Here is a 25,823-nt window from a genome sequence, read left to right on the forward strand (position 1 = left end):
CATGTTCTTCTCTGCTATATTGACTGCACAGTTTCCTTCTGTGGTGTCCATTCCCTTCTCTTTCTTCCTTGGCAACCTACCTCTGTTCGTGTTCTTTCTCCTTCCTCCTTTGCCAATTGGGTTTGGCTCTTCAATAGATTGGCATCTTCCTCTTTATTGTCTTCCTCCTGTACTTTGTTCCGAGTGTCTTCTCACCCACTTTGACACCTTACCTTTTCATTGGTGTTTCATCTTCATCGTCTTTTGGAGGTACTTCTTCAATCGGCATGTGGACTACCCATGATACATTCATCGCTCACTACATCAGATCGAGGTTTCTTCCTCTTTGGGTTATCGTCTTCTGCCTGTAGCCGTTCTAGACTATCAGAATTCAGTGAGACTTTGAAGGCTATTTTTTTCATTTTCTAATTTTTCCTTTTCAGGGACCATTTTCTTTTTTATTAATGCTCATTGTTTGTATCCCACCCTGTGGTGAGTGGTGCATGACTGTCAGATTTTAAAAATAATATACATATATATATATGTATATGTGTGTGTGTGTGTTGTTCTTTTTGCCATTTGTAGAAATAAATGGCTTTTACTTATATTTCTTAATAGTATAAATATATATTATGTTGTTGTTGGGCTGAGGATTCTTCTACAGTAGGTGTCTGTGACTTGTTAGCAATAAATTCAATGATGAATAAACAGCACACACTTTACTTTGGAACAAGTTAAACGTATATACAACAAAGTCTTCACACTATAGAGATTACAGGCATATCATAAACACTATTTGTATATAGTTCTCTTCTTCTTGTCAAAAGTCCACCTAGGCCTATTCAATTACTTTAGAATTTCAGTTGACAAGTCGAACTACTTTCTCTATATTACTATCATACTAGCATTCTGTATGTGATTCACTAACAGTTGTGGTGCAAATTATCATAATTCGTTTGGTCTTCTTTCTTCTGAAGATCCTCTGTTACTTTTGTCAAAGTTTACCCAGGCTGATTCAATTACTTTAGAACCACATTTTGTCGGAATGAAATTATCCTTCTTTTTTTTTTTTATACTATTAGTTTCACTCTAACATATTAAATGTTAAACCTATCACCTTTGCAGTATTTAACTTCATACAACTATATTCTCTTTTGCTAGTTCTGTCTATTGTTGTCTGTCTACTGCTCCCTGCTCATCTCACGCTATTTATATCTTTATTACATAGTCGTCTGGCCACTTTCTATATTCATGACACCAAATAGTTATTAACAAAACCTTCTTCGATCGTCTGCTTTTAACTCTTATTATAAGAAAACTTAAAAATAATAAAAATATTCACTCACAACTATAAATTAATCACTAATATTTAAATCAAACAGTCTTTTATATCATGACAATGACCAGGTATTCTTTAACTGTTTAAATATGCACTGTCAAGCCATGTCAACTTGGATATTATATTTCCATGGCCACACAATGCACACTTTAGAGATGAGGTGTTCCACACGATTGCTTATAGGTTTATCCTTGCAATAGAATTGCTTCATAATTTTGCCCATTCTAGACTGTACCCACCCATGGACTACATGGGTAAAGCAGAAGGGAATAGCTGCCCATCCCTGTCATGCCTTGTATTGAATAAATCAGTATGATCTGCTTTTAAAAATAGGGTTTCATAGTTACCCATTGGACTCAGTTGTTGTCGTTTCTCCGGACTCTCCACCTCATTTTACCCCCCTTTTCTTCTAGTAGAGTTTGAGAGTCCTTACCGTTTTCCAGTTCCAAGCTGCTGGGGTGGTAGACTATGGAGGTATCCTCCTGAATGGGTTAATGAAATACAAACAAAAAATGGAAATGATTATAAAACCATTCAGTTGAGAGTAGGATGATGGTGTTCTACTGATGTAGGTGACGTGATATCCCCCAATATGAAACATAAAAACAAATGGGAGTGAGACGTCAAAATTGTAGTTCATCCCTTTGATTAGGATCTCTCATCCTACCACCACGTGGATGTTGGTTCCTAGTGCACTGGTTTAGGATTTAGAGTATAACCAATCAACATAAGTCCTCACACATGTATTACAGATGTCTATACTCTTCCCTCATTTATACTCCATCAGTGTTGTGGGTCACGGTGGAGGTACTTGCGGATTGTTACAGTTCTTTCCCTGCCTTTATATCTCTATGTTTCTTATTCCGAGGTTGTTAATGTGCTTGGGGTAGTTTCAGTCAATTTCACATTTGAGGGAGATGATTTACATTATGTTGACATATTTTCGATATTGGATGTCAGGTTTCTGGATCGATCTATCAATTTATCATATTCACATGTTTGCTGTTCATGTGTTGGGAGGTACTAGATGGTATGATCCTCTTTCCTACCCCCACATGGCTGTCGGTTCCTGGTGGCCTGGGTTTTAGATTGTACTCCAATTGCTGATAGTATGATCTTCTTTCCTACTCCCACATGGATGTCGGTATCCTGGTGGGCAGATTTTGGATTGTAGTTGACTTACTGATTGTATGATCCTCATCCTACCCCTTTGTGGATGTCGGTTCCTAGCAGCATGGGTTTTGGATGTAGTTGACTTGCCGTAAAATCCGTTGTGCCCTAGCCACTCTACACCTAGGGGCACATCCTTTTCATTTTACCCACTTTTATAATTTGTGGGATTGAAATTCATAAATATTGCATGGCTCTGATCACTTTCAGGGCATAGTTCTCTCCCAGTTGGATGTGCTCCTCTGTTTTCCACCCATGTATGCGACATCTTTTTACAATGGGCGAAGAGTATACTTGGTTCAGAATTGGTGCAGTTCCCCCACATCTGATCTTAGAATCTGACTGTCTCATCTTAGGGAGTGTCCTTTGGAGGTTTTCATAGAATGCTTTTTCTTTTCCTCACACCTGTACCTCCACCTATTCAAAGTGAGATTCTAGCTATTTATGTGAGAAGAGGTAATGTACTGTATTGGAAGTTATAATTTTCCTACATTGAAAATGCATTTGATAGGTACTTACCTCCTCTCACCCTTCCTCCCCACTGAAAACTGGTGCTTTTATCTTCTGCCAAAATTCGAAGTGATAATTCGGTAGAATTGAATAAAGGGAGTCATGTGTCATGAGAGTATGTCACACTCTTATTAGTGGAGGGTTGTTGCATGGTGATTTGCATGAGAGAGGCATTGGAATCAGTCAATTCCAATCGAGAGAAGATAAAAGGCTTGTGGCATTTGTTAAAAACATTTTGCATATAGAGGGCAGCACTGAACGTGAATAACCATTTATGTGAGAGGAGGTAAGTACCTACTGGAAATACATTTTCAATGTTGGAAATTTATAACATCTTGTAGTACGGACATCTTCAATGATGTTCTTGGTTTAGGAGCAGTTGGATCAGATAGCATCAGGTAGTGAACTCTTAAACAGCAAGACCAATGGCCTGCTCTTCAGTGTGGGAGAACTTAATTTTTGGCCAAAAACATTAATTTTTATACACTGTTTGGTGTATTTTTACAGTGATTTAAATAGCTCTACATGCTTATTTTGCAAGTAGAGCCTTTCTCCAATTGGTTGTCTTCCATTGTCTTATCAACCAAAACTAGCTGTTACTTGGTTATTGTCAAAAGCTTTAAATTGACTATCTATTTGCATGTATTTCTCCTCAGCTTCCTTCTGATCAAAGTTCTGCCAGTGGTATTTTACATCCTTTTTGTTGAACTTATTTCCTGCCATTAATGAACATAAACTTTCTCTCCGCTAAGGTCACATCTGTTTATATAGGTTCTATTGGTGGAGAGCTGCTGTACGATCATTTTCATGTGAATTTGCAGAAGCAGGAGGTGGGAGGCTAGCTGTTGAGCAATGAAAATTTGCACTGATAGAGGGCAGTACTAATTGAGAAAAGCTATTTTGTGAGAAGAGATATCTATCAGAAATACATTTCCAGTGTAGGAAAATGCTTTCTCTCTGCTATGGTTGCATCTATTTATATAGGTTTTATTGGTGGAGAGCTGCTGTACGATCATTTTCGTGTGGATTTGCATAAGTTGGAGGTGGAAGGCTAGTGGTGGAGCATTGAAAATTTGCACTGATAGAGGGCAGTACTAATTGAATAAAGCTATTTTGTGAATGGAGGTATCTATCAGAAATACATTTTCAATGTTGGAAAATTCTAAACTACTGTATAATTATTTTTTCTGAAAACATGTTGATAAAACTTTTATTTAGATACAATTTTCAAAAGAAAAATTAAACATCATTTACTGTCCTATGATGGGCATTCAGCTAGTGTGTATATAAAATGGAACTTCTGGTGAACAGTAAAAACATATATTTAATTCTAAGATGAAAGGAAGTATTTTTAATGTTTTTCCAAGCCCTTCTCCAGTTTGGAAAGAGTTAATGGATTTATAAAATAATCTGTATCTGTAGAAATATTTTAATTATTACCTAAGCATCTTTCTTTTGAAATAAGTGTTAATGATTAAATAGATATGAATGAGGAAAAAGTATATTTTCTTGTATAATGTGGAAAATATCTTATGAGACAAAGCCATTTGTGAGTTACTGATGTATGCATGTAAAGCTTGTTTGGATTTATTGTTCTCAGAAGTGTACAGTTTACTGCATCTCCTACTTTTATGGCACAAAATACACTAGTGAGACCAGTTGAATTGTTTTATGTCAAATTTGTTAATTTTAACAATCACTGTAAGTTTTAATAGCAGTATAATGTTAAGTTTCAGATTGTAGTATACTTGAATTTCCAGCACTTAGAAGCTTTACAACTTCAATTAATAACTGTCTGTAACTGAACAGTACTGTGAAAAGATCATCACATCACAACCGTCTGCTGTTAGAAGCTAGTGTGCAGGAGGTTTTGACACTGTCAAGCACATGATACAAAGTATAATTGTAATCTCACATAGGTTATTGGAAATCTTGCACAATTTTAGCATAAAGTGTCGACTGATTGGAGCTAGAAGAGAGTAGCCTTGATCCATGTGTGTTTGGAGTCTTAATGTCAAAAAAGTATATATTTTCAAGAAAAAAGTCCTAATTAGAAGTTGTTGTTTTTGTTAAGATACTAGTTTTGTAATACTCCTATAAAAATTACTAATGTTAAGATATTAATTCCATAGAATTTCTTTAATTCTATATGTTGTTTCATTTTCATGTACTTTTCTATAACAACCAGTGTCATATATCAGTCTCATGTCAGATGCTTTTTGATATTTCAGTTATTTATTGCTTTAATGGCTGTTGTTATAATTTCAATTAACTTAGCATATAATCTGTTCTTATGATTTCCCAGCAAATTAAACAAGTGAGGATATTTTATGCACACATAAAATATTTGAGTATCGATTAAATCATTTTTCTGCATGTCTGTTAGGATCAGAAATATGTTCTCTGTTGGCTCTACTATTCATTTTTTTCATTAACACTTTTAAGTACATAGTTTATATAGCTAATTATACTTGGAGGTGACTGAGCATTTGGTTGTGAAAATTGTGGCATGACTTGTTTTTAATAATTTACTCTGCATGCGTTAAAATCTTCATTTATTTAATAGATCCTGTTTTCTAGGCTTATAATATATAATGCGTCATGCCTCTGATTACAACACAAAAATACACTATAAGATTAAATGTATGTCCCCCCAGTGGGACAATGGTAAGTCTACAGATTTACAACACTAAAATCACGGGTTTAATTCCCCTCAGTGGACACAACAGACAGCCTGATGTGGTTTTGCTATAATAAATACACACACACATATTAAATGTATTAGTTTTTTATTAATTAGAATATTTTTATAATCTAATAATGGTCTTTAAAAGCACAGCTACAAAAAAAATGTTAATTAAATGTTTTGCCTTACTAGGCATGTCAGTTTCAAAACTTTATCTCAAGATAATTAGAACTTTTAAGTTTTACAGTTAAAGATAGATATATTTCACTACTGCTCTATTTTTTTCAAGAATTAAGTATTAAAAAAGTGCTCACAGACAGTTTATCACTGTACCGTGTTTCTAGAATTGAAGGTAAAAAAAAGTGATGAACTGTTAGAATTCATTTCAGATCTAGTTGAATTTATGCTTATCAGGTTCAACTGGACCTGTTCATAATAGCCTAATTTTTCACCCTCATTTTTGTTCTATAAAACTTGATTACGGTAACACTAACAGGAATGTGAAAAATAATAATAAGTGTAATAATTTAAAATGTTAATTTAATAGGTGAGTTAAGTGATTGAGTAGTGGTGTTGTATGATAATGTGGGTAACTGTGTATATGAACATTGACATTACTAATTTGAAAAGTGATAATTAAATAGTTATTGTCAGTGGCATTTTGTCTTTTGACTATTGTTGGTGTTTTCTTCACATTCAGAATAACATCTTTTAAAATTATATTCTTTTGTTTAAGCCTTCTTAACTTTTATTAATATGAAAAGTAATGATTTTAATTAACACTGTTCTGTGCAGTTAAAATGTTGCGTCTGTTATTAGTGATATTCTTTTGTCTAGGCCTTCTTAATTTTTATTAATGTGAAGAGTAATGATTTTAACAAACTCTGTTCTGTGAATTTAAAACGTTGCATCTGTTATTAGTGATATTCTTTTGTTTAGGCTTTCATAACTTTTATTAATGTGAAGAGTAATGATTTTAACAAACACTGTTCTGTGCAGTTAAAACGTTGCATCTGTTATTAGTGATAATCTTTTGCTTAGGCCTTCTTAACTTTTATCAATGTGAAGAGTAATGATTTTAATAAACACTGTTCTGTGCAGTTAAAATGTTGTATCTGTTATTTGTGATATTGTTTTGTTTCCAAAGCTGCGTTACTGTGAAATTAAGTGATTTTCAATTACTAAACTAATTTGTTTTTTACTTCAGTATATCAGCTGTTGGTAATGGTGTTTTTTATTTACAGCCATTGTTAGTGTTCGTTAACGTAAAGAGTGGTGGCTGTCAGGGACTTGAGCTCTTATCATCGTTCAGAAAATTGTTAAATCCTTACCAAGTTTACGACCTTGAGAATGGAGGACCTCTGCCTGGGTAAATTAGCTTTTCAATTAGTTCTTATTACATACATAGTACAAGACTACAGCTATAGTTAAAGGTGGAATTTGAAACTGTTGTAATAACCTATATAAGAAATGTAATAAAACAGTAGGTCCTTTAATGAAAGTCAAATTCTAGAATAAGACTGTCCTACAACATGTTTCTTTTAAGGTGATAAACAAATAAAATTCTGTAACTTGAATTCTATGTTGATATACAAAAGCCATTGTATCTGTGGTGAAAAGTAATACTTGTAAGAGAAATATTTGTGGGATTTAAAATTTAGTTTTGTTAGGTTGATTAACTTCAAAATTATGGATCATAACAAGAAGTAAATATATTTATGGTTTTTGCAGCCTGTATGTGTTTAGACGAGTTAAAGACTATAAGATTCTGGTCTGTGGTGGAGATGGTACAGTAGGCTGGACACTACAGTGTCTGGATAATGTTGGTCAAGACTCAGAGTGCTCGTCCCCTCCATGTGCTATCCTGCCTCTTGGAACAGGCAATGACCTTGCTCGGGTTCTTCGTTGGGGTCCAGGCTACACAGGTGGAGAGGAACCGCTTACACTGCTCAAGGATGTTATTGATGCAGAAGAGATTAGATTAGATAGGTAAGCAGGGATTTGAGTATCAGGTAGTACATAAACCTTGTTATGTGATTTTAATTAAAATGTCAAAAGTATTAAGCTGAAGGATTCTGTTCTTGTAATGATTCATGTCTCGTTAGACTTTATATGATCGTTGAAGACTAATTATTTAATTCATTGCATATTTACATAAATGTACATAGAGTGGTATTTGGGAGAGATGTAACTGATGAATTTAAGATATAATGTTATAAATCCTGGGTGTTAATAAAAATATTTTATGTGTATAGGTGGACTGTAGTGTTTCATTCTGATGAAAAAACAGATGATAAGCCTGGAATTGTGACTAATAGCTCTGGGTCCACATCTGAGGACAATACTGCCATCTTTGTGATGAATAATTACTTTGGAATTGGAATTGATGCTGATCTCTGTCTTGATTTTCATAATGCTCGAGAAGAAAACCCTAACAAGTTTAACAGTAGGTAAGAAATTATTCACCAATGCGTGAAAAAACCTTAATTTGTGCAAGATAAATCTGATATTGCATCACTTATATTAAAAGAAATAGGTCCTTGAAATATTCTGTAGATTATAAAAGAGCTTTAAAATATTAAAATTAAATGTACAACTCAGATACAATTTTTAATACAAATACAATTTTTATTTTTTAAGATTTTATTTACATGGCACCTAAAAATAAACATTATTGTACTCTACGTACATCCATCAAACTGCTGTAACAATTTTTATGAATACTTTCTAAATGAATGTTCCATTGGTAGCATCCTGCTAAAGCAATTATATGCATTTGAAAACCATTTCAATTTTAATTCCTTTTACTTATTTGTTCCAGACTTCATAATAAAGGAGTTTATTTCAAAATGGGCCTTAGGAAAATGGTGGGTAGAAAATTATGGAGAGATTTTAACAAAGAAGTCCGTCTTGAAGTGGATGGTAAAATTGTGGATCTCCCTCCAGTTGAAGGAATAATCATTCTTAATATTCTAAGGTAAATAGTTCATAGATTTGGAGGTTATGAAATTCAGTTGCATTAAGAAAATGTTATTATTCATTTCACTGTGGGATGTTTTTACAAACTGTTACTGCATGCTCAAAGACAAGTTTTTAATGAATGTAAGGGGAACATGTTGTTAGCAAAAGATGTACACTTTCACCAAGTTTTTATATGACATTTTCCAAACTTGCATCTTTGCAAGAGCAGTAATAAATTGTTGGCACTACTCATGGTGGAAACGCTCATATATTCAAGTTCTGGCTTAGTTTTACTTTATAGATTTTTAATTGATGCAAAAAATGTGAACATCGTTACATAACTGTTAGTTTGTGTTTATCTTACCAGTATTTATAGTTTGTACTTTTCATATATATTATTTGCTTTAGTTCCAATGTACTTTACCACTACTGCTTCTTAATGTCAGTAATGTGAAGTAAGTTAATCCATCTGATGTTATGTGATTTCATTTTAGCTGGGGATCAGGTGCTAATCCCTGGGGCCCTGAAAGAGAAGACCAATTTTTGAAGCCTAACCACTATGATGGGATGTTGGAAGTGGTTGGAGTTACAGGAGTAGTCCACATGGGACAGATCCAGAGTGGACTCCGGAATGGCATCAGGATTGCCCAGGGAGGACACGTGAGTTCTCATAGTTCAATAGATTATTGATTAAGATTTTTGAGGTGTTGAAAATGAAAAAGAATTGATAGATATTTCCTCAATTCTATTTATTTTTGTTATTAAGGATAAATTTTCCTGAATACATATATATATTTTTGTTTATAAATAATTTTAATATGTACATATTTCAATACCTAATCATAACAACAGCCTAAAAGCTACTCACTAAGATACCAGACCACAAAATTAAGAAAAACATAGGGTAGTTATTTGGAATATCGTTAACTGAGAGAAAAAAAGTGATGAAAGTAACTAAATTTATGATTTATTTGTTATCAAACACAAAGTCACACAGCGTTCTATCTGTGTTGTGCCCACCAGGAGTTTTGAAACCAGATTTTTAGTGTTATAAGTCCTTAAGAGTTACTGCTCTACAACTGGGGGGCCAAACCTATGAATACATGACATTTATTATAAAATTAATAATCATAATTCCGATATGATATTTACCTCCACTCACAAAATAACTTTTCTCAACTAGCACTGCCATCTATCAGTGCAAATGTTCAACGCATGCCACTAGCCTTCTACCTCCTGCTTCTGCATATCCACATGCAGCAGCTCTCTACCAGTAGGAGCACACCACTCCCATCATAACTAGCACTCACTTCACATCTGCACTCATTAATCATTTCTTGATTGGCAGTAATACTGTACAGACGTGTTGGTATTTACTTGCAGATTTGTAGATGTTTTCCATTATGTTACTGACTAAGTTTTTCTTTACTATTTATTTAAATTTTTGCATTTTGGTATTGTGAAAGGTTGCTTTTTTTATTTCACACTTTTCAAACTTTTTCAGTGGCCTTTTGCTAGTGTATTGTGGATCCCACTCTATGGCAAGTGGTGCCTGACCGACTATACTTTTTTTTTTTTAAATCTGCACTGTCCATCCTGCAATCATGCTTGATGTCAATTACGTTGTAGCCTTTCCTACCACAGACCTGATGTACAATTCCAGTGGAGTATGGGAGTCCTTACCACTTACTAGTTCCTAGCCACTGGGGTGGTGGGCCATGAAGGCCTCTCCTTCTGAGTGATGTATCATACCACTCAGTTGAGAGTAGGGCAAAGGGTCCGCAAACCTGGGGTGCATCTCTAGACCAAAACCTTGTGGCAGTGGGCATTTGCCATCCAGTCCACGGTTGGAGGAGGGATCCTGGCCAGCACATGCGTGAGGACTTACTTAGCTGAAACATCTCCATCCAACACTGGACCCACCAGGATTGTACATCCAGATGATGGTAGGTAGGAGGAACGTCTCAGCTTGAGGGACAAACTGCAATAAAATATACATATATATATTCATGACATGGAGGAGTGCTTCAACTAAAACCTAGCAGCATCTGGAATTGAACATCAGATCTGCAGTAGGAAGGATTTCATGCCATCTACACATGATACTAATCATGACAGGACCATCTCCAACCAAAACCAAACCCACTGGGAATGGAAAGAGGAATGCCACAGTAGGAAAAAAAAAATGGGTACAGATATATATAGACAGGAATACAGTATAGTGCTACAACCAAAACCTGGTGGCATCTGAAATTGTACATCAGGTCCATGGTAGGAAGTGTGATAGGTACAAAACCTGCCAGCAATGGGTATGGTACTTTCAGTCTGTGGTAGAAGTAGGATATTTGGCTGTACACAAGCAGGAAATCATGTGCTGCATCCAGATGCAACCAATTCCAGATCCAACGGGAACCAACAGATCTGGTAAATCAGATTCGCAGTATGTAGAGGATCACCTACTTCTTCACTTTGAAATGGGAATTGGTATGGATGTCGAGATTCCGTACCAAAATCTGTCTCCACTTGCATGAATTTACAACACAACTAACACCAGATCCACCAGAAATCTACATCCAGCAGACAGTAGAAATGTGGAAAGCCCTGCCGGGATGACATCTCTATCAGATACTGTCTGGTGTTGGATGAGTTTCAAACTACTACTATGGTCTGTCGTGCTCTAGCCACTCGATATCCAGGAATCTCATTTGTTGGTGATGCACATTCTGGGATTCCTTCCTGTTTTTCTTCCTTTTATGTTCATGACACAGTCATAAATAAGTGAAGAGTACACCTAGATCAGATGTGGTGCAGTCTCCTGCTGAGGTGTGATGTTTTCTCTTTTGGTTCCACACCTTCTGTTCTCTCTTTGGGCACTTCCTATAGGGGGGATCTTTTTTTTTATCAGCTCTCCACCAGTTCATTGTGGGATTCTAGCTATTTTGTGAGAAGAGATAAGATATTGTATCAGAAGTTAACATTTTCCTACAATGAAAATGTATTTCCAATAGATACTTACCTCCAATCAATTCCAAACCAGTCTCCCTACTTCTAGTGATATATGGTGTAGGTCTTCTGACCAGTCTCGTAATGATTAACGAGTGCAGATATGAAAGGGAGCTAGTTACCATAGGAGTGGTGTTGCACTCTTATTGGTGGAGAGCTACTGCATGATCATTTGCATTTGGATATGCAGAAGTGGGAGGTGGAAGGGTAGTGACGTGCATTGAAAATTTGTGCCAACAGAGAGCAGCGCTAGTTGAGAAAAGCTATTTTGTCAGTGGAGGTATCTATTAGAAATACATTTTCAGTGTCAGAAAATGCTATCTTTCAAGTTTTAAATCATTAAAAAAGCATTTAAACCTACAAATTCTTAATGACATTTAAAAATTACAAGGGTATAAGTGATTTTTGTTTACATAGTTGAACATGTTGAAAAAAAGTTTAACTCCTTGTGGTCTATTATAGATAATAATGTAATAAGAACCTTCATTTTAATGACTACAGATTGTTTGAAATTGCATGTTTTACTTTTAAATTTTTCTTATGAATAGTTGTGTTTGGAGTTTTTAAGTATTTTCTTCCATTTATTTTATTATTAAAAATTTTATATTTTATTGAACTAAGAGAAGAAAACAGTTAATTGAACATTCTGGTTCTTTAGCTCCGAATTCGTCTCAACTCTGAAATGCCTGTACAAGTAGACGGTGAACCCTGGATTCAGAGTACTGGGGAAGTTGTGGTTCTGCGTTCCGCTCTCAAGGTCAGTAAAATCTCTGCACATATTTCTGGAACTTTTATGAGGCATTTTGGGAGTGAATGCTTTTAGCCATATTAAATGTTTGTAATATTTATGAGGTATACTTAGATTACATTAAAACTATTATTCAGTCATTCTGGTACATATCTGTGCAAAATATACGGTAGGTTTGTTTTATTTTTCACCTGGTTTAAAAATGCTTCATACTTTGAAACTAAGTATTTTTAAGAACAATAAGAGAAACTAGTTAAAGAAATTATATGGGGTGGATTATTAAAATGTATCAAGTTTATTCTTTAAGTATTGAAATGTTAATTGATATACAACATGAAGCATGGGATCAAACTTCATGAGAAATTGATAAATATGTTTATATATGAATTACAGTAATTACATTATTATGATCAGTTTACTATTAGTTTAATTGCCTTAAGAGTCATGATTTTTTTGGTTGTTTGTGTTTTTGTTTAGTTTGCTGTTATAAAGGAATTTCATTTCAACAGCAGATGGTTTCAGTGACATTTATCTTCTCAAAAAATATCATACATGTAGTTTCACAACAATCAAGAATTTTGTGGAGTTAAAGTTGATATTAGTAAAGGATGGTTATAAATATACTTAAATTGTGGGCCATTCACTTCTGCTCTTAAAATACTTGAAATTTTTTATAGTGTGTATGTGAAGTATTTGAAACCTCACTGGTTATCCATATTCATGAATTCTAGATCAGAATTTGTATCCATACACACAATGAAAAGAAAATTAACATTGTTATTATTTTATTAGTACAGATAATAGTTTTAAAAACTGTCCACTGTGTTAGTAAATCTTAAAGTTTTACGAAGATATATCATTAGTAAGAATGAAATATGTTTATGAAATGTAAATTCTTACAATGTTTAAAACATACAGTAATAGGAAACTGCGTACATTTTGATATAAGAATGTTTGAAATTAAAAAGTAAAAATGACATATAGAAGTAACTAAATGAGTTACCTACTATACATGTTTTAAGAAAGTATAAATTACATAAAAACTGGTCATGCCTGCTGTGTGAAGAATAAGTTAAGAAGTCAGGTTTGAGCCTACAGCAATAGTTGGTCTCTGTCTGTTTCTTTAATAAAGTTACATTGAAACAAACAACAATTCTTTATATAGGCTACCATGCTCAGGAAAAGTAAAATGAAGCGCAGAAATACAGAATCAGCTCTTGCCTCATCCAGTGCAGAACGGTCTTGTGAAGATTGATTTGTTAAATTAGAAAGAAACCTAGCTAGGTGTAGTGATCCCTGGGGCTCTGTAGTCATTGAGGTGAACAAAAGAAGCTTCATTCATGCAGGTCATATTTCTCTCAATGTCAAAGACCTCAGCAAATAGTTCAGATTGTGAGGTCTGTCTCAACAAGTGTGCCGTAGAGGTTTGATTTCTGACCTCATAAAGTACAATTGTCATGTTATAGTTTCCTGGGGTATTCACTTTCTAGTCGGTATTAAGATTAAATTCTTGAGTCTCATTGTTATTTCTTATTTTAAAACTTCACATTTGTACTGTTAGGTATATATCTTACCAACCTACAAAACTTGTTTTTATGGTATTAAATATGCATTCAACAAAAACCGGACATTTTTCTAGATGTGTTACAAATATTTAATATTTTGTTATTTTGTCTATATTTTTCTATTGTTTTAAAAACATATTAATTGTCAGGCTTGAATTGAAATAGAAAACTTGTGTGTTTTAGTTGTTTGTTTTTAAAATTATTTAATCTCAAGTAGTTTTGCTTGTTTTTTCTCTAGAAGAATTTTTGAGACCATGTAAATGATCCCAGTTTTTAGTGTGTTAAGTAGTCTGTGTGAAAAGGTACATTCCTAAGAGTAAAACATGAATATTAGTAATGATAACAGTAAAATAAATTAGGTTACTTATGTGTTTACAACAGAAGGCCTACAGTCGATTTTCTGAGTAAATATTACTCACTAGTCAAATTGCTTTAATTTTATTGTAAATAAAGTACCATATTATAGAATTATATTTGTAACATGCAGTATTTGAAAACTATATATTGACATAAAAGCAGTAACATCATAAAAAACACTGAATTAAATCCTACCAACCAAATCTTGTTTCTTTTTCCTGTTTAGAAAAAATAAAAAAAAGAAGTTGAATAATCTATTAAAATGTTCATTTTAATTTGATACATTTCAAATATGTATTTTGCAGTGTATGTTTTATACTTTTACTGTTATGTTTTTAAAGATATTTTCTTAAATATATATTTTTAGTGTACGATCGTTTTATTGATTGGTTTCTTGTGAATTCAAATTTGCATGATAAAATGTTTACATTCTACATTTATGTGCCATTTCACCTGTAAACACAATCTCTATATTTTTGTGAAAAAGTATCCTTTCATGAATTGCTTTTGAGCACATCATATTTCAGTTTCAAAATACTTGTGCTTCTGTTAAACCCCTTAGGCCAACAATTATTTTATCTTAAAATATTTGGTATAGCATATGGTTCTAGATATTCAGGTTTAGTTGTTTTTTAAAGCCCTTTCTATAAAAGACACAATTTTTTCAAGTTTTGTGATAGAATAAATGTATGTACTGTTCATTTAAACTAGCACCATCTGTATGGATTTATGAATCCTCTTGCTGGAGGTACACACTTCTTTTGTCCTACTTGGTTACACAAACATTATGTTTTGAGTCTGTTGCTTTGCAGATGTGTCTGACTGAAAAATTACAGTAGAAATTGTTATATTTTTCAGATACTAATGTAAAATACTGTAGTTAATTAAATATCATTAAGAAAAATATAGAAATATTTTCAAAATCGGTACTTATGGGCATATGTTGCTATGATAATAAGTTTAACATAAAACAAAGTTTTTATTAAGCTTGCAATGCAGTTGTGATGGGATGTTGATCATAAAGGTTATATATTTTTCTGATGATATAGGAAACGATTGGTAATATAAATTATGTTGCAATAGCATAGTGTCACATTATGCAGATATCAACATTTTATGTACTTTTTGGCTGACTTGGTATACATGCTGTGTTAAACCTGAATTGCTGAATAATTGATGCTCATAAGGGCATTTCAGCAAAATACTTCACCACAAATTTGAGAAAGAATGAAGGGTAAAAAAAACAACAAATTATGTAAGGCAGTCGGTACGTAAGTGACTTTAGGCACTAAACCCAAGTGCTTTTCACTTGCTACAACAGGTTGTAGGAAAATACATCATGTAAACCTGACTAAGTTGAAAGAACCATTTTGAAACGAATTGTAATTTAGGGTGGAAAATTGAGGAAAGCTTCAAGACTTATCTATTATTTATGTAAAAAAAATGATATAAAGAGGTATAAAACTATGCGTGTGAGGATGTAAAAGTAGTTTACAGTCAAGAATACTGAGAGAAGTCCAAGATAATAAATTAAAACATTAAAAGTAATTTAATTGTAGAAAGAATAGCAAAAGAATAACAGATGAGAAGGTGATTGCCTGTATGTGTATAAGCCATTATCTTGTGTTACTTTAATATGATTAGACATTGAATATATATTTAGTATAACTACCACATACGATTATTTGGAATTTGTACAAGATAAGAAAAATAAGTTCTCTGTGGTTCCCATGCAAGTTAATTTTTCTTGATGTTTCTGAAATATTTTTTACAGTGTATGTACATTTATTAAAGCAGTATAAAGTAGTTATAACGTGTGATATGATCACATCTGGTAGCAAGAGATGGTGTTTCTTACTCTTGTCAGAATGTTTCTTTTATCTATATTTTGACACCGTATGTTATCAAAACATATTTTTACTAAATTTTCAATTTTTATCGAGGGCAGTAAATGTATTTTCTGCTAAGATAGTTTAGTTCTGATACATTGAAGCAGTTCATATCACGATATTTACAGCCAGCTAACTTAAACATATATTTTCTCTTATCCAATATAATAATTGTTATGCTAATTTTTTTTTCTGTTTATCACTTGTAATACAGAAACAAAACAAAAACTAAGATTCTGTTTTGCCTTAAAACATGTCAAAGCTTTACTGAAATAAACAAGTGATTGTGATACTGACAAAATAGCTTAACAACTTATAGTTTGTAGTGCAGACTGGACAGTTTTGGCCATTTTGGGGAAATAAAAATATGACCCATAACTTAAGATAAAAAGTTTTCTTTTTTTATCAGTGTTTCACTGGTATGCCTTCAACAGGAATGAAAGAACTTTGTAAAGTTTCTAAATTTATTCAAGAAGGCTTATAGATGAAGTAGTTGCTTTAAGTCATTCATATCCATCTGGCAGTGGTACAGAACGGTATGTGTATTAAAATTAAGTTGTTAAATAGGATTAAAGTTGCTACTTTGCCTATAAGCCAGTTTAATTAGTTTAGTTGTATTTATAGGAATAGACATAGTTCTTTTGGCCCTCATGAAGCTGCAATGATGAAAATTTTGCATAAATTAATTTTTTTGTTGAGAAGTAGGTTGTGTTTTTATTTTAACTGAAGAGCTTAACAGTCTCAACGTGTATAGCATTGCTACTGAAGCAGTTATATCACATATAATGGTGTGTCAGTTTCTGAGATTTACTAGCATTTCTAATGCTTATATTAGCAAAAAAATTGTGCAGCTGTGCTATTTTTGTATCAGTTAGGCACTGTTTGATGTATATTAGAATTCATACAAAACTGGCAAAACTTTGACAGAGTATAAAGTCAACAAATTAATTTAATTACTGTTTTATTTTTTTATTGTACTTATAGTTCAAAAAACTAGCATATACTCTTGTACTCCAATAAAAATGCACATCTGTATCATGCTTTTTGGACAATTTTATTTTCAGTATTTACTATTTTCTCCCCTTTTTTGCAACAAAATTATTAGTGAAAAAAAAAGTTTTAAAATGTTTTTTTTCAAACTTTCAGTTCATATTTGAAGCTAAAATTTAGGAACCGTAACCAGCCGTATCAATTAGTAATTTTTGGTCCAATCAATATGTTCATAATGACAAAACTTACTATATTATTTTTAAACAAATTTTTTCAAGGCAATGAATGTTTTATCTAAAACTGATTTTTCATGCAATTTATATTTTTTAACAGTGTATTTACTCTTCAATTAAAATAGTTTTTGTTAATAATTTAAAGTCACAAGTTTACAGGAAGTTTATATTGCGGTGTGCCCACAAATTCATGTGGTAACTACAATATTGATAACTCTTACAAATTTTTTTACGGCATTTGAGTACAATATGCTATAACTAAATTTATATATATATATATACATACAATTGTACTTACTAAATGAAAATATTCTGTATCTTACATTTTAATATCACATTTTTTATAGTTCTAAAATGATACAAAATGTACTTTTTATTAATAGTGCTCAGTTTCAAGTAGCTTTTTTCCCCCTTTCTTTACTAACTGTTTGATTATGAGTTTTGATTACTTGCTGTATAACTCCCCATAGCTTCAGTCCTCTCTGTCTGTGTGCTACTGTTCTCCCCATCTCTGTTTTCTTGCTCTCCGTTCCTGTAGGCTACCATGCTCAAGAAGGCTAAGAGCAAAATCAAGAGGCGGAACACGGAGCCCAGCATGCTTCTGTCAGGAACAGAGCCAGGAGCATCTGCCTCCATCCTAGTGAGCCAGACTGCAGGTCCCTTCTAGCTGCAAATTTCTAGTACTCGCCCTTTCCTCTGTTTGCTGTGATGTCACGTGAGCCAAAATGCAGGTTCCTTCTAGTTCCAGACTTTAACCCTCGCTCCCTGTCTTTATGTTTTCTTTTGTTGCTCTGATCTTTAAGAGCCCTTGCTACTACTTACTGCATTAATTTATCATCCAAGCTTACACAGAACCTTTCACTGCATCTTTTACTTTGTTTTTAAAGCATGATTCTCTTATTCTTTTCTCTTTTTTCTTGTTATTAATTTTATGAAAACCTACTTTCATTATCATCTTCTTTGTAGATGTGTCATTTTTAAATTCGTTTTTGTTTTGTATATATATATATATATTTATATATTTCACTTATAGCTGTAATATCCAATATTGACTGTGATGTAAAAAAAAAGTGTATTTTTTGTTGAATAGGAGAAATCATTGTATTTAATGATTATCACAATTGTTTGCCTGAACAGAAAGAAAAAAATAGCTCCCTAAACTTTTATGTACATGAGTTGTGTTGCAACCATAGACCATAGAAGGTGAAAATCAAGTGGAATTGAAATTTCTTATATATGTTGCATTGAATTTGTTCTAGTAGAAATATGATATTTATTCTGAATGAAAGCTTTTGTACACAAAAGTAGAGATTGAGAAAGGAAATGTTTATAATTATCATCTTTGAGATGGATTCCTAGCATGAAGAGAGCAGATTAAAATAAAAGTTTCCTTTACAGTTCTGTGTAGTCTCTCAAGTTTGTTTTTTTATGTGAGACTTCACTGACAGAAGAGCTGGATATTACTTCTTCCTTAAGGGATATTGGTGTCCTTACATTCTTTTATATGGAAATACGTATTCACTTGCATAAGTGAAATATTCTCAAAGAGAAAAATGTGAACTTTATATTTTCATTGTTTGTGGAAAACCATGATTAAGGACCTTTTCTTTGAGTCATTTGTAATAGAGGTTTCGTCTCTTCTTGTTTGAAGCCATGAAAAAAGAATTGGTTAATTAGTAGACTGTAATTGAATCTTTCATTTTGTTTGAAGCTTTTCTTAAATGAAAGAGCTAATTAGATATTATCTCTACTTGAGCGCATCCTCTTTAAAAGAGTTTTGATCATCTTTCTTTTAGGAAGCTTCTGTAAAAAACAAACTTGGTAGACCTTATTCCTTTACCTTTCAAAGGAAAAATTGTGATCTTAACCTGTGTTTTATATATCCCAGAAAGAACAGCTACTGTAGGAAGACCTTCTTTAGGTCTTCAAGGGGGGGGGGGACATTGTATTATTTACAGTTTAAAACTACACTAGAAGAAAGGCTACCCTATTTGAGAGTTTTCTGATATATATATATATATTTACTGTCATTAAGGTCTTCTTACATGTACATTCCTGATTTTGTTTTATTGTTTTAATTTACTTGAAAATTGATTAGGAGACATTATTATATAATTCCTGATGAAGGAACAGTGGTCTTTTGTTTTGGTAGAAACAAGAACTGGATAACTCCAAAAGTAAGACCTGTAGCATTTTCATTTGTTTTTTAAGCTGTATAAAGATAATTGTGTAGATCCTAGTTTAGCTTTAAAAAAAGGGTTAACTGTGTTTTTTTCAGTTGTTTCAAGTTTCTCTTGGTGATCTAGTTTGTTAACGTATGGGAATTTACTGTGTGAAAGATTTTTTTAAGTAAAGTTTAGTTTCTCAGTGTTTTGTTCATTACATCTATTTAAAATATTCCTAAATAAATGTGTTTACTGACTAATCATTAATTTTAAATAAAGTCTTGCCATATGGAGACTTCACTACTGGTTAGTCTTTATTAGATTCCTTTGTAAGATGTGTTTACTGGCTATTCATTACATATTGTTTTATGTACCTAATTGGACACGTTTCTTACTAGTCATTATATTTGGCTAAAGAGATGTGCACAAAGCTGAGAAAAGTATTGCTCATTTCTGGCATTATGGGACATGTTTTAAGATGCTTGCCTACAGTTTCATGCATTATTTTGGATCCCTGACCATTACATAGGTAAGCAGCAAGTGTTGGAAAATAGGAGACCATTGGAAAATATCTTAATTGTTCAGTAACCCTTAGTAGGCTTGTATTCATCGCTTTAAGATATTCCTTTATTAGACATGTTTACTGGCTAGTCATTAAATCTGATAAAAAATACTTCTCTTTGGAAACATGTGTACTAACTAGTCATTATAGGTGGTTAAGATATACGTATGTAAAGACATGTTTACTGGCTAGTCATTACATCTGGTAAAGTTTCTTCTATTTGGAAATGTTTATTATCTAGTCATTACAGGTGGTTAAGATATATGTATGTAAAGACATGTTTACTGGCTAGTCATTACATCTGGTAAAGTTTCTTCTATTTGGAAATGTTTATTATCTAGTCATTATAGGTGGTTAAGATATACGTATGTAAAGACATGTTTACTGGCTAGTCATTACATCTGGTAAAGTTTCTTATATTTGGAAATGTTTATTATCTAGTCATTATAGGTGGTTAAGATATACGTATGTAAAGACATGTTTACTGGCTAGTCATTACATCTGGTGAAGTTTCTTATATTTGGAAATGTTTATTATCTAGTCATTACAGGTGGTTAAGATATATGTATGTAAAGACATGTTTACTGGCTAGTCATTACATCTGGTAAAGTTTCTTCTATTTGAAAATGTTTATTATCTAGTCATTACATTTGGTTAAGATATACCTATGTAGAGACATGTTTACTGGCTAGTCATTACATCTGGTAAAGGTACTTCCATTTGGAAATGTTTTTTATCTAGTCATTACATTTGGTTAATACATACCTATGTAGAGACATGTTTACTGGTTAGTCATTTCATCTGGTAAAGGTACTTCTATTTGGAAACAAGTTTACTATCTGTTTATTATATGCGGTTAATATATACCTATGTAGAGACATGTTTACTGGCTAGTCATTACATTTGGTAAGGTTTCTTCCATTTGGAAATGTTTACTATCTAGTCATTACATTTGGTTAATACATACCTATGTAGAGACATGTTTACTGGCTAGTCATTTCATCTGGTAAAGATACTTCTATTTGGAAACAAGTTTACTTTACAGTCAGTACATTTGGTTAATATATACCTATGTAGAGACATGTTTACCGGTTAGTCATTTCATCTGGTAAAGATACTTCTATTTGGAAACAAGTTTACTTTATAGTCAGTACATTTGGTTAATATATACCTATGTAGAGACATGTTTACCGGTTAGTCATTTCATCTGGTAAAGATACTTCTATTTGGAAACAAGTTTACTTTACAGTCAGTACATTTGGTTAATACATACCTATGTAGAGACATGTTTACTGGCTAGTCATTTCATCTGGTAAAGGTACTTCTATTTGGAAACAAGTTTACTATCTGTTTATTACATGTGGTTAATACATACCTATGTAGAGACATGTTTGCTGGTTAGTCATTTCATCTGGTAAAGATACTTCTATTTGGAAACAAGTTTACTTTACAGTCAGTACATTTGGTTAATATATACCTATGTAGAGACATGTTTACTGGCTAGTCATTTCATCTGGTAAAGATACTTCTATTTGGAAACAAGTTTACTATCAGTTCATTACATGTGGTCAAGATATATACCTTTGTAGAGATGTGTTTTCATTACTTCTAAGATACTCCTATAATGAAATTTGTTTCTAAGTGTTCAGCATATCGGCTTGAGAATTGCTAAAGGAATTTTGATTCATTCCTACTATTTTTTTAACAGTCCAAAGGTTAAGGCTGGTCAATGGGAAACTTGCATGAATTTATTCAAAGATAGCTTTGTCACTAATGTAATTTCTTGCTGGCTCAGGAGATTGCTTACTTGTATTCTAGATTTATGAGAAATACTAGTGACATTAGAGGGGAGAGAGAACTTGTGAGCCAACATGGCTCCTGATTTTAGTATTATTGTTTTAAAGATATGTTTTTTTATATTTTGTCATTTTTGTCAAGCTGGACTAAAGATCTTGGTTACTTCATTAGGCCTATTGTCACTTTTTAAAGATTAATTATCTACAATCTTGTTTAAGTGTTCTATAGAATAAAAATTATTATCATGTCCTTACTGTAAAACACCAAACTCAATTCCTGAATATCATAAAATCTGTTTCAAAAAGTCCATTGTATTACAAAAGCTACAATGAGATGTGAATAAAGTAACAGTATTAAGAGATTCTACTTTTTCTATATTCCTGTATTTATGTTACATATTAAAGTTGTGGAGCTATTTTTCATAATTCCTCTACATCACAGTCTGTTTTAGTTGACTAACCTTGCAGCATGCTCCCTGAAACCATTGAAAAGAATGCATAGTTAGTTATTATGTACAGATGTGTAATGCATAGTTAGTATTTATGTACACATGATCATTCATATACAGCTTTTCTCTACAAATTTGCAGTTAAAGTAACAATGACCAAATGCCACTGAGACACCTGTATGATACATTTTTTATCCATTGATAGTATCTCTAATAGCTGAAACAAGAACAAATGTATCACATTATTTTTATCATGTGTAGCACTTTTGTTGAGAACATTAGATATCCTGTTACAGTTGTATATGTATATATTACTTCTGTTAAGTGTGTGGAGGTTACTTCTTAATCCTTTGTCTATTCTAAATGATTAGGAACTTGAAAACATCACTCATTATCAGAAAAACTACTAATAAAGTGATGATGTTGATCATGTATACATGGCACCAATCTTCTTCAAGAAAGATATCAGTATTTTAATGCCTTTACAACATTTAAAAAACATATGTTGCATTAGGTATTGAATTTGTTTTACCATACTACTGTTAGATAAGACAGATACACAGTCATTGATGTCACTGTACGTGTTAAAGAATTATTTGTTAAGTAAGACTCCATTGCAAGACTACAGAAGGATTATTATTACGTTGTAATAACTTAATTACTTTTGTTATATCTCTGTTCTAGATCACAGCAACTTGTCATTATATTTGTTAAAACTTTTACGTATATATCGCTGAATTTGATTGATTATGCACTATGTGACTACAATAGATCTAGTTACCTTCTTTTGTTATAAAATAATTTACATCACTGAATTAAATCTTGTGCCTACAGCCAGTACAGTTCATTATTTCATTACAAAAACAAGAAATTTAGCAAAACCAATCTATAATTTACTATAGATCCAGCTATATTATTGCTTTACAAAATGTTGTTTATTGAGTAGAATGTCGAGAGTGGCCCAGTGGTTAGCATGCTGGATTTATGGGTTTGCTGCTCATCAATCACATCCTATTATTGCAATACAAAATCATATTTCACAATTTGAAAGCATGCATCTATTTTAAAGATGATGATCATATTACACTATTCAGTCAGATAAGTTAGTGTGGTGGGTGCTATTGGCTAAATGCCTTTTCTCTAGTCTATCACTGATAGTGCTTGATTAGCTTTGCATGAATATCTGAAAAGAAATGAATACAAAACATGCAATATTAAGTACAAATGTAGTGTAAATATACATTTTTTGATCATAGACAATTCAATTAAAAATCAGTTTAAATATTTTATAGCTTTATATTATACATGCATTCCTTATTTTAATAGGACCAATCTAAGTATACACAATAACCATAGTGTTATGTTGTTGCTTTAAGAAATAGCATTTTTTTATTTTTCAGGACCAACCTAAATACATACACTAACCATAATAGATCTAGTGATGTTGTTGCTTTAAGAAATAGCATTGTTTATTTAGTAGGACAAGTCTAAGAATGTACACATACACATTAACTATTATATATGTAGTTATAATGTTGCTTTGCAAAATAGCATTTTTTATTTAGTAGGACCAGTATAAGTAAAAACCATCTGACCTTAGTAACTCAAGTTGTTTTTATTAATTATGAAATAATAAAATTCTGATTGTAAAATTACTTAAAACGTAGTAAGAACAGGTTATTCTGATGAAATATGACAAAGAAAGACTTCACTGTTATTGATTAATAAATATAGGTTGTTGTGGAAAATAGCAAGCATGATTTATGATATCAAATATTTGTAAGAACTTGTACTAAGCTAACTGTGTCTAAATTATTTTTGGCATTCTTTGTATTATAAATTGTTTAACTGCTCATATACAGAAAAAAACATTTTAAAATTAATCGTAAAGTGTTGCCAACATTGCAGGTGTTAAGAATGTGTCTAAGTAACATGAAACATTAAATATATAATAAAATTCATTTAATATAGGCTAGTATTTCAAGTCTAAGATATTTAGGTAAAGTGCTAATACATATTAAATAAGATTTAAAAAAATTGTCTGAAGCCTTTAATAGATAATATCAGTTTTATACTGTTTATTTAGGTCACATTAGAAATATTTTATTTTTAATGTTTTTAATAAAGACTGCATGATTCTTATATGTTACTTCAGTTTTGTCACAGTTAAGTTTATGATCTTTGAATTGCATACTATTTAGAAAGTTACTATGTTTCTGAGAGAAATATTTATTTTCCAACAGATGGCGCTAGTTTTGATAAGTACAGTATTTGGTCTTTTTTTTTTTTGTTGTTGTTGTAGTAGTAGTATGATGCTAAATAGCTCAATATTTGTGTGTGTGTACACTGGAATTGATAATCTTATCAAAATAGTTGTATGCAAATTTGCTACCATATACTAGAAACTAATGTTGTAAAATTTGTTTGTACAGATAATATTTCACTCTAATTAGAAACAATGCTAAATATTGGTCCAAGGAGACCTAGAATATTATTTTTAGAGGTTGTAAGTTATTTTACCATGTGTGTTTGTCTTGGGACTTGTTTATGGCACTGCTAACTAAATCACAAAGAATATAAGAAAATATTATATTTTCATTCTTATTTAAGATTATTTTTATTTTGGAATTCAGCTCTTATAATATATATATATACAGCTGTAAAATTAGTCATCTTTCATAAATTTGCTCATTAAAACTTTGATTTTTGTCAGTTACGGTTAGTACTGAATGAGTAATCACTCCAATGTGTTTTTTATTTGTTCAATGTTTGGGCCAATATTTCAGAGCAATGAAAATTATTTAATGTCCATTCGTATGCTGAAGAAATAATTGATTAATCCATTATAACTAAAATGAGAAATATGTTCCCATAGTACCTCATAATTAAAATATTTCTGAAAACATGTATACTTGAAACCAGAGAGATTTGTTTCTTCTTTTATCATGTCACCTGTGTTCTAAATATACATACATTTATTACAAAATGATGGGGGAGATAAATGCATAGGAACTGAAAAAGAGAGTTCCACCAATCTATTAAATTTTAATGTGAAACCTGTTTTTATAGGGTATTAGCATTCCAAAGTTTTATGATTTTCATGGTGAATTCTAGTATTAATCTACTTAGTTTTTAGCAAGGTAGCTGCTTTGAGTTGTATACAGAATGTTTTTGTTTTTTTAAAGATATTTTACAAAAGTAGGAACTTGCTTCAGCACATCAGAGCTATGGGTGTACGTGAGTGTGTGTGCGTATATATATAATTTTGTGCAAGTGTTTCACACACCTCTTTGAGGTGAAAGTTAATGTGTTGTTAATTGAGAACTAATAAACTCATCTATGATGTACAATATCAGCTTTAATTGTATGATTTTTTCTTTACACATCTCTTTTATAAATGTGGATTTGTGTTATTGTTTTA

General features: G+C 32.0%; 1 protein-coding gene across 4 annotated transcripts in view; it reads left to right on the plus strand.

The window, feature by feature from the left end:
* Positions 1 to 24,329, plus strand: part of LOC106478054 (diacylglycerol kinase theta-like) — an 82,032-nt gene extending 57,703 nt beyond the window's left edge. The window contains exons 15-22 of one of the 4 annotated variants that reach the window (XR_002609817.1): positions 6,929 to 7,053; positions 7,416 to 7,673; positions 7,940 to 8,134; positions 8,506 to 8,661; positions 9,140 to 9,305; positions 12,307 to 12,405; positions 17,969 to 21,475; positions 21,578 to 24,329. Coding sequence is in view for 2 of the 4 variants with exons in the window: in XM_013938564.2 (XP_013794018.1) it covers positions 6,929 to 7,053; positions 7,416 to 7,673; positions 7,940 to 8,134; positions 8,506 to 8,661; positions 9,140 to 9,305; positions 12,307 to 12,405; positions 17,969 to 18,097 (1,128 nt within the window). In the remaining 2 variants the exon portion in view is untranslated. Of the gene's footprint in view, positions 1 to 6,928; positions 7,054 to 7,415; positions 7,674 to 7,939; positions 8,135 to 8,505; positions 8,662 to 9,139; positions 9,306 to 12,306; positions 12,406 to 13,561; positions 14,104 to 17,968 lie in introns of those variants that run through there. The other 3 variants (XR_002609816.1, XM_013938564.2, XM_022381573.1) reach the window with 3 other exon arrangements.
* Positions 24,330 to 25,823: the final 1,494 nt, after the last annotated feature.

Source organism: Limulus polyphemus, unplaced genomic scaffold (assembly GCF_000517525.1).
Source record: "Limulus polyphemus unplaced genomic scaffold, Limulus_polyphemus-2.1.2 Scaffold176, whole genome shotgun sequence".
NCBI lineage: Eukaryota > Metazoa > Arthropoda > Merostomata > Xiphosura > Limulidae > Limulus > Limulus polyphemus.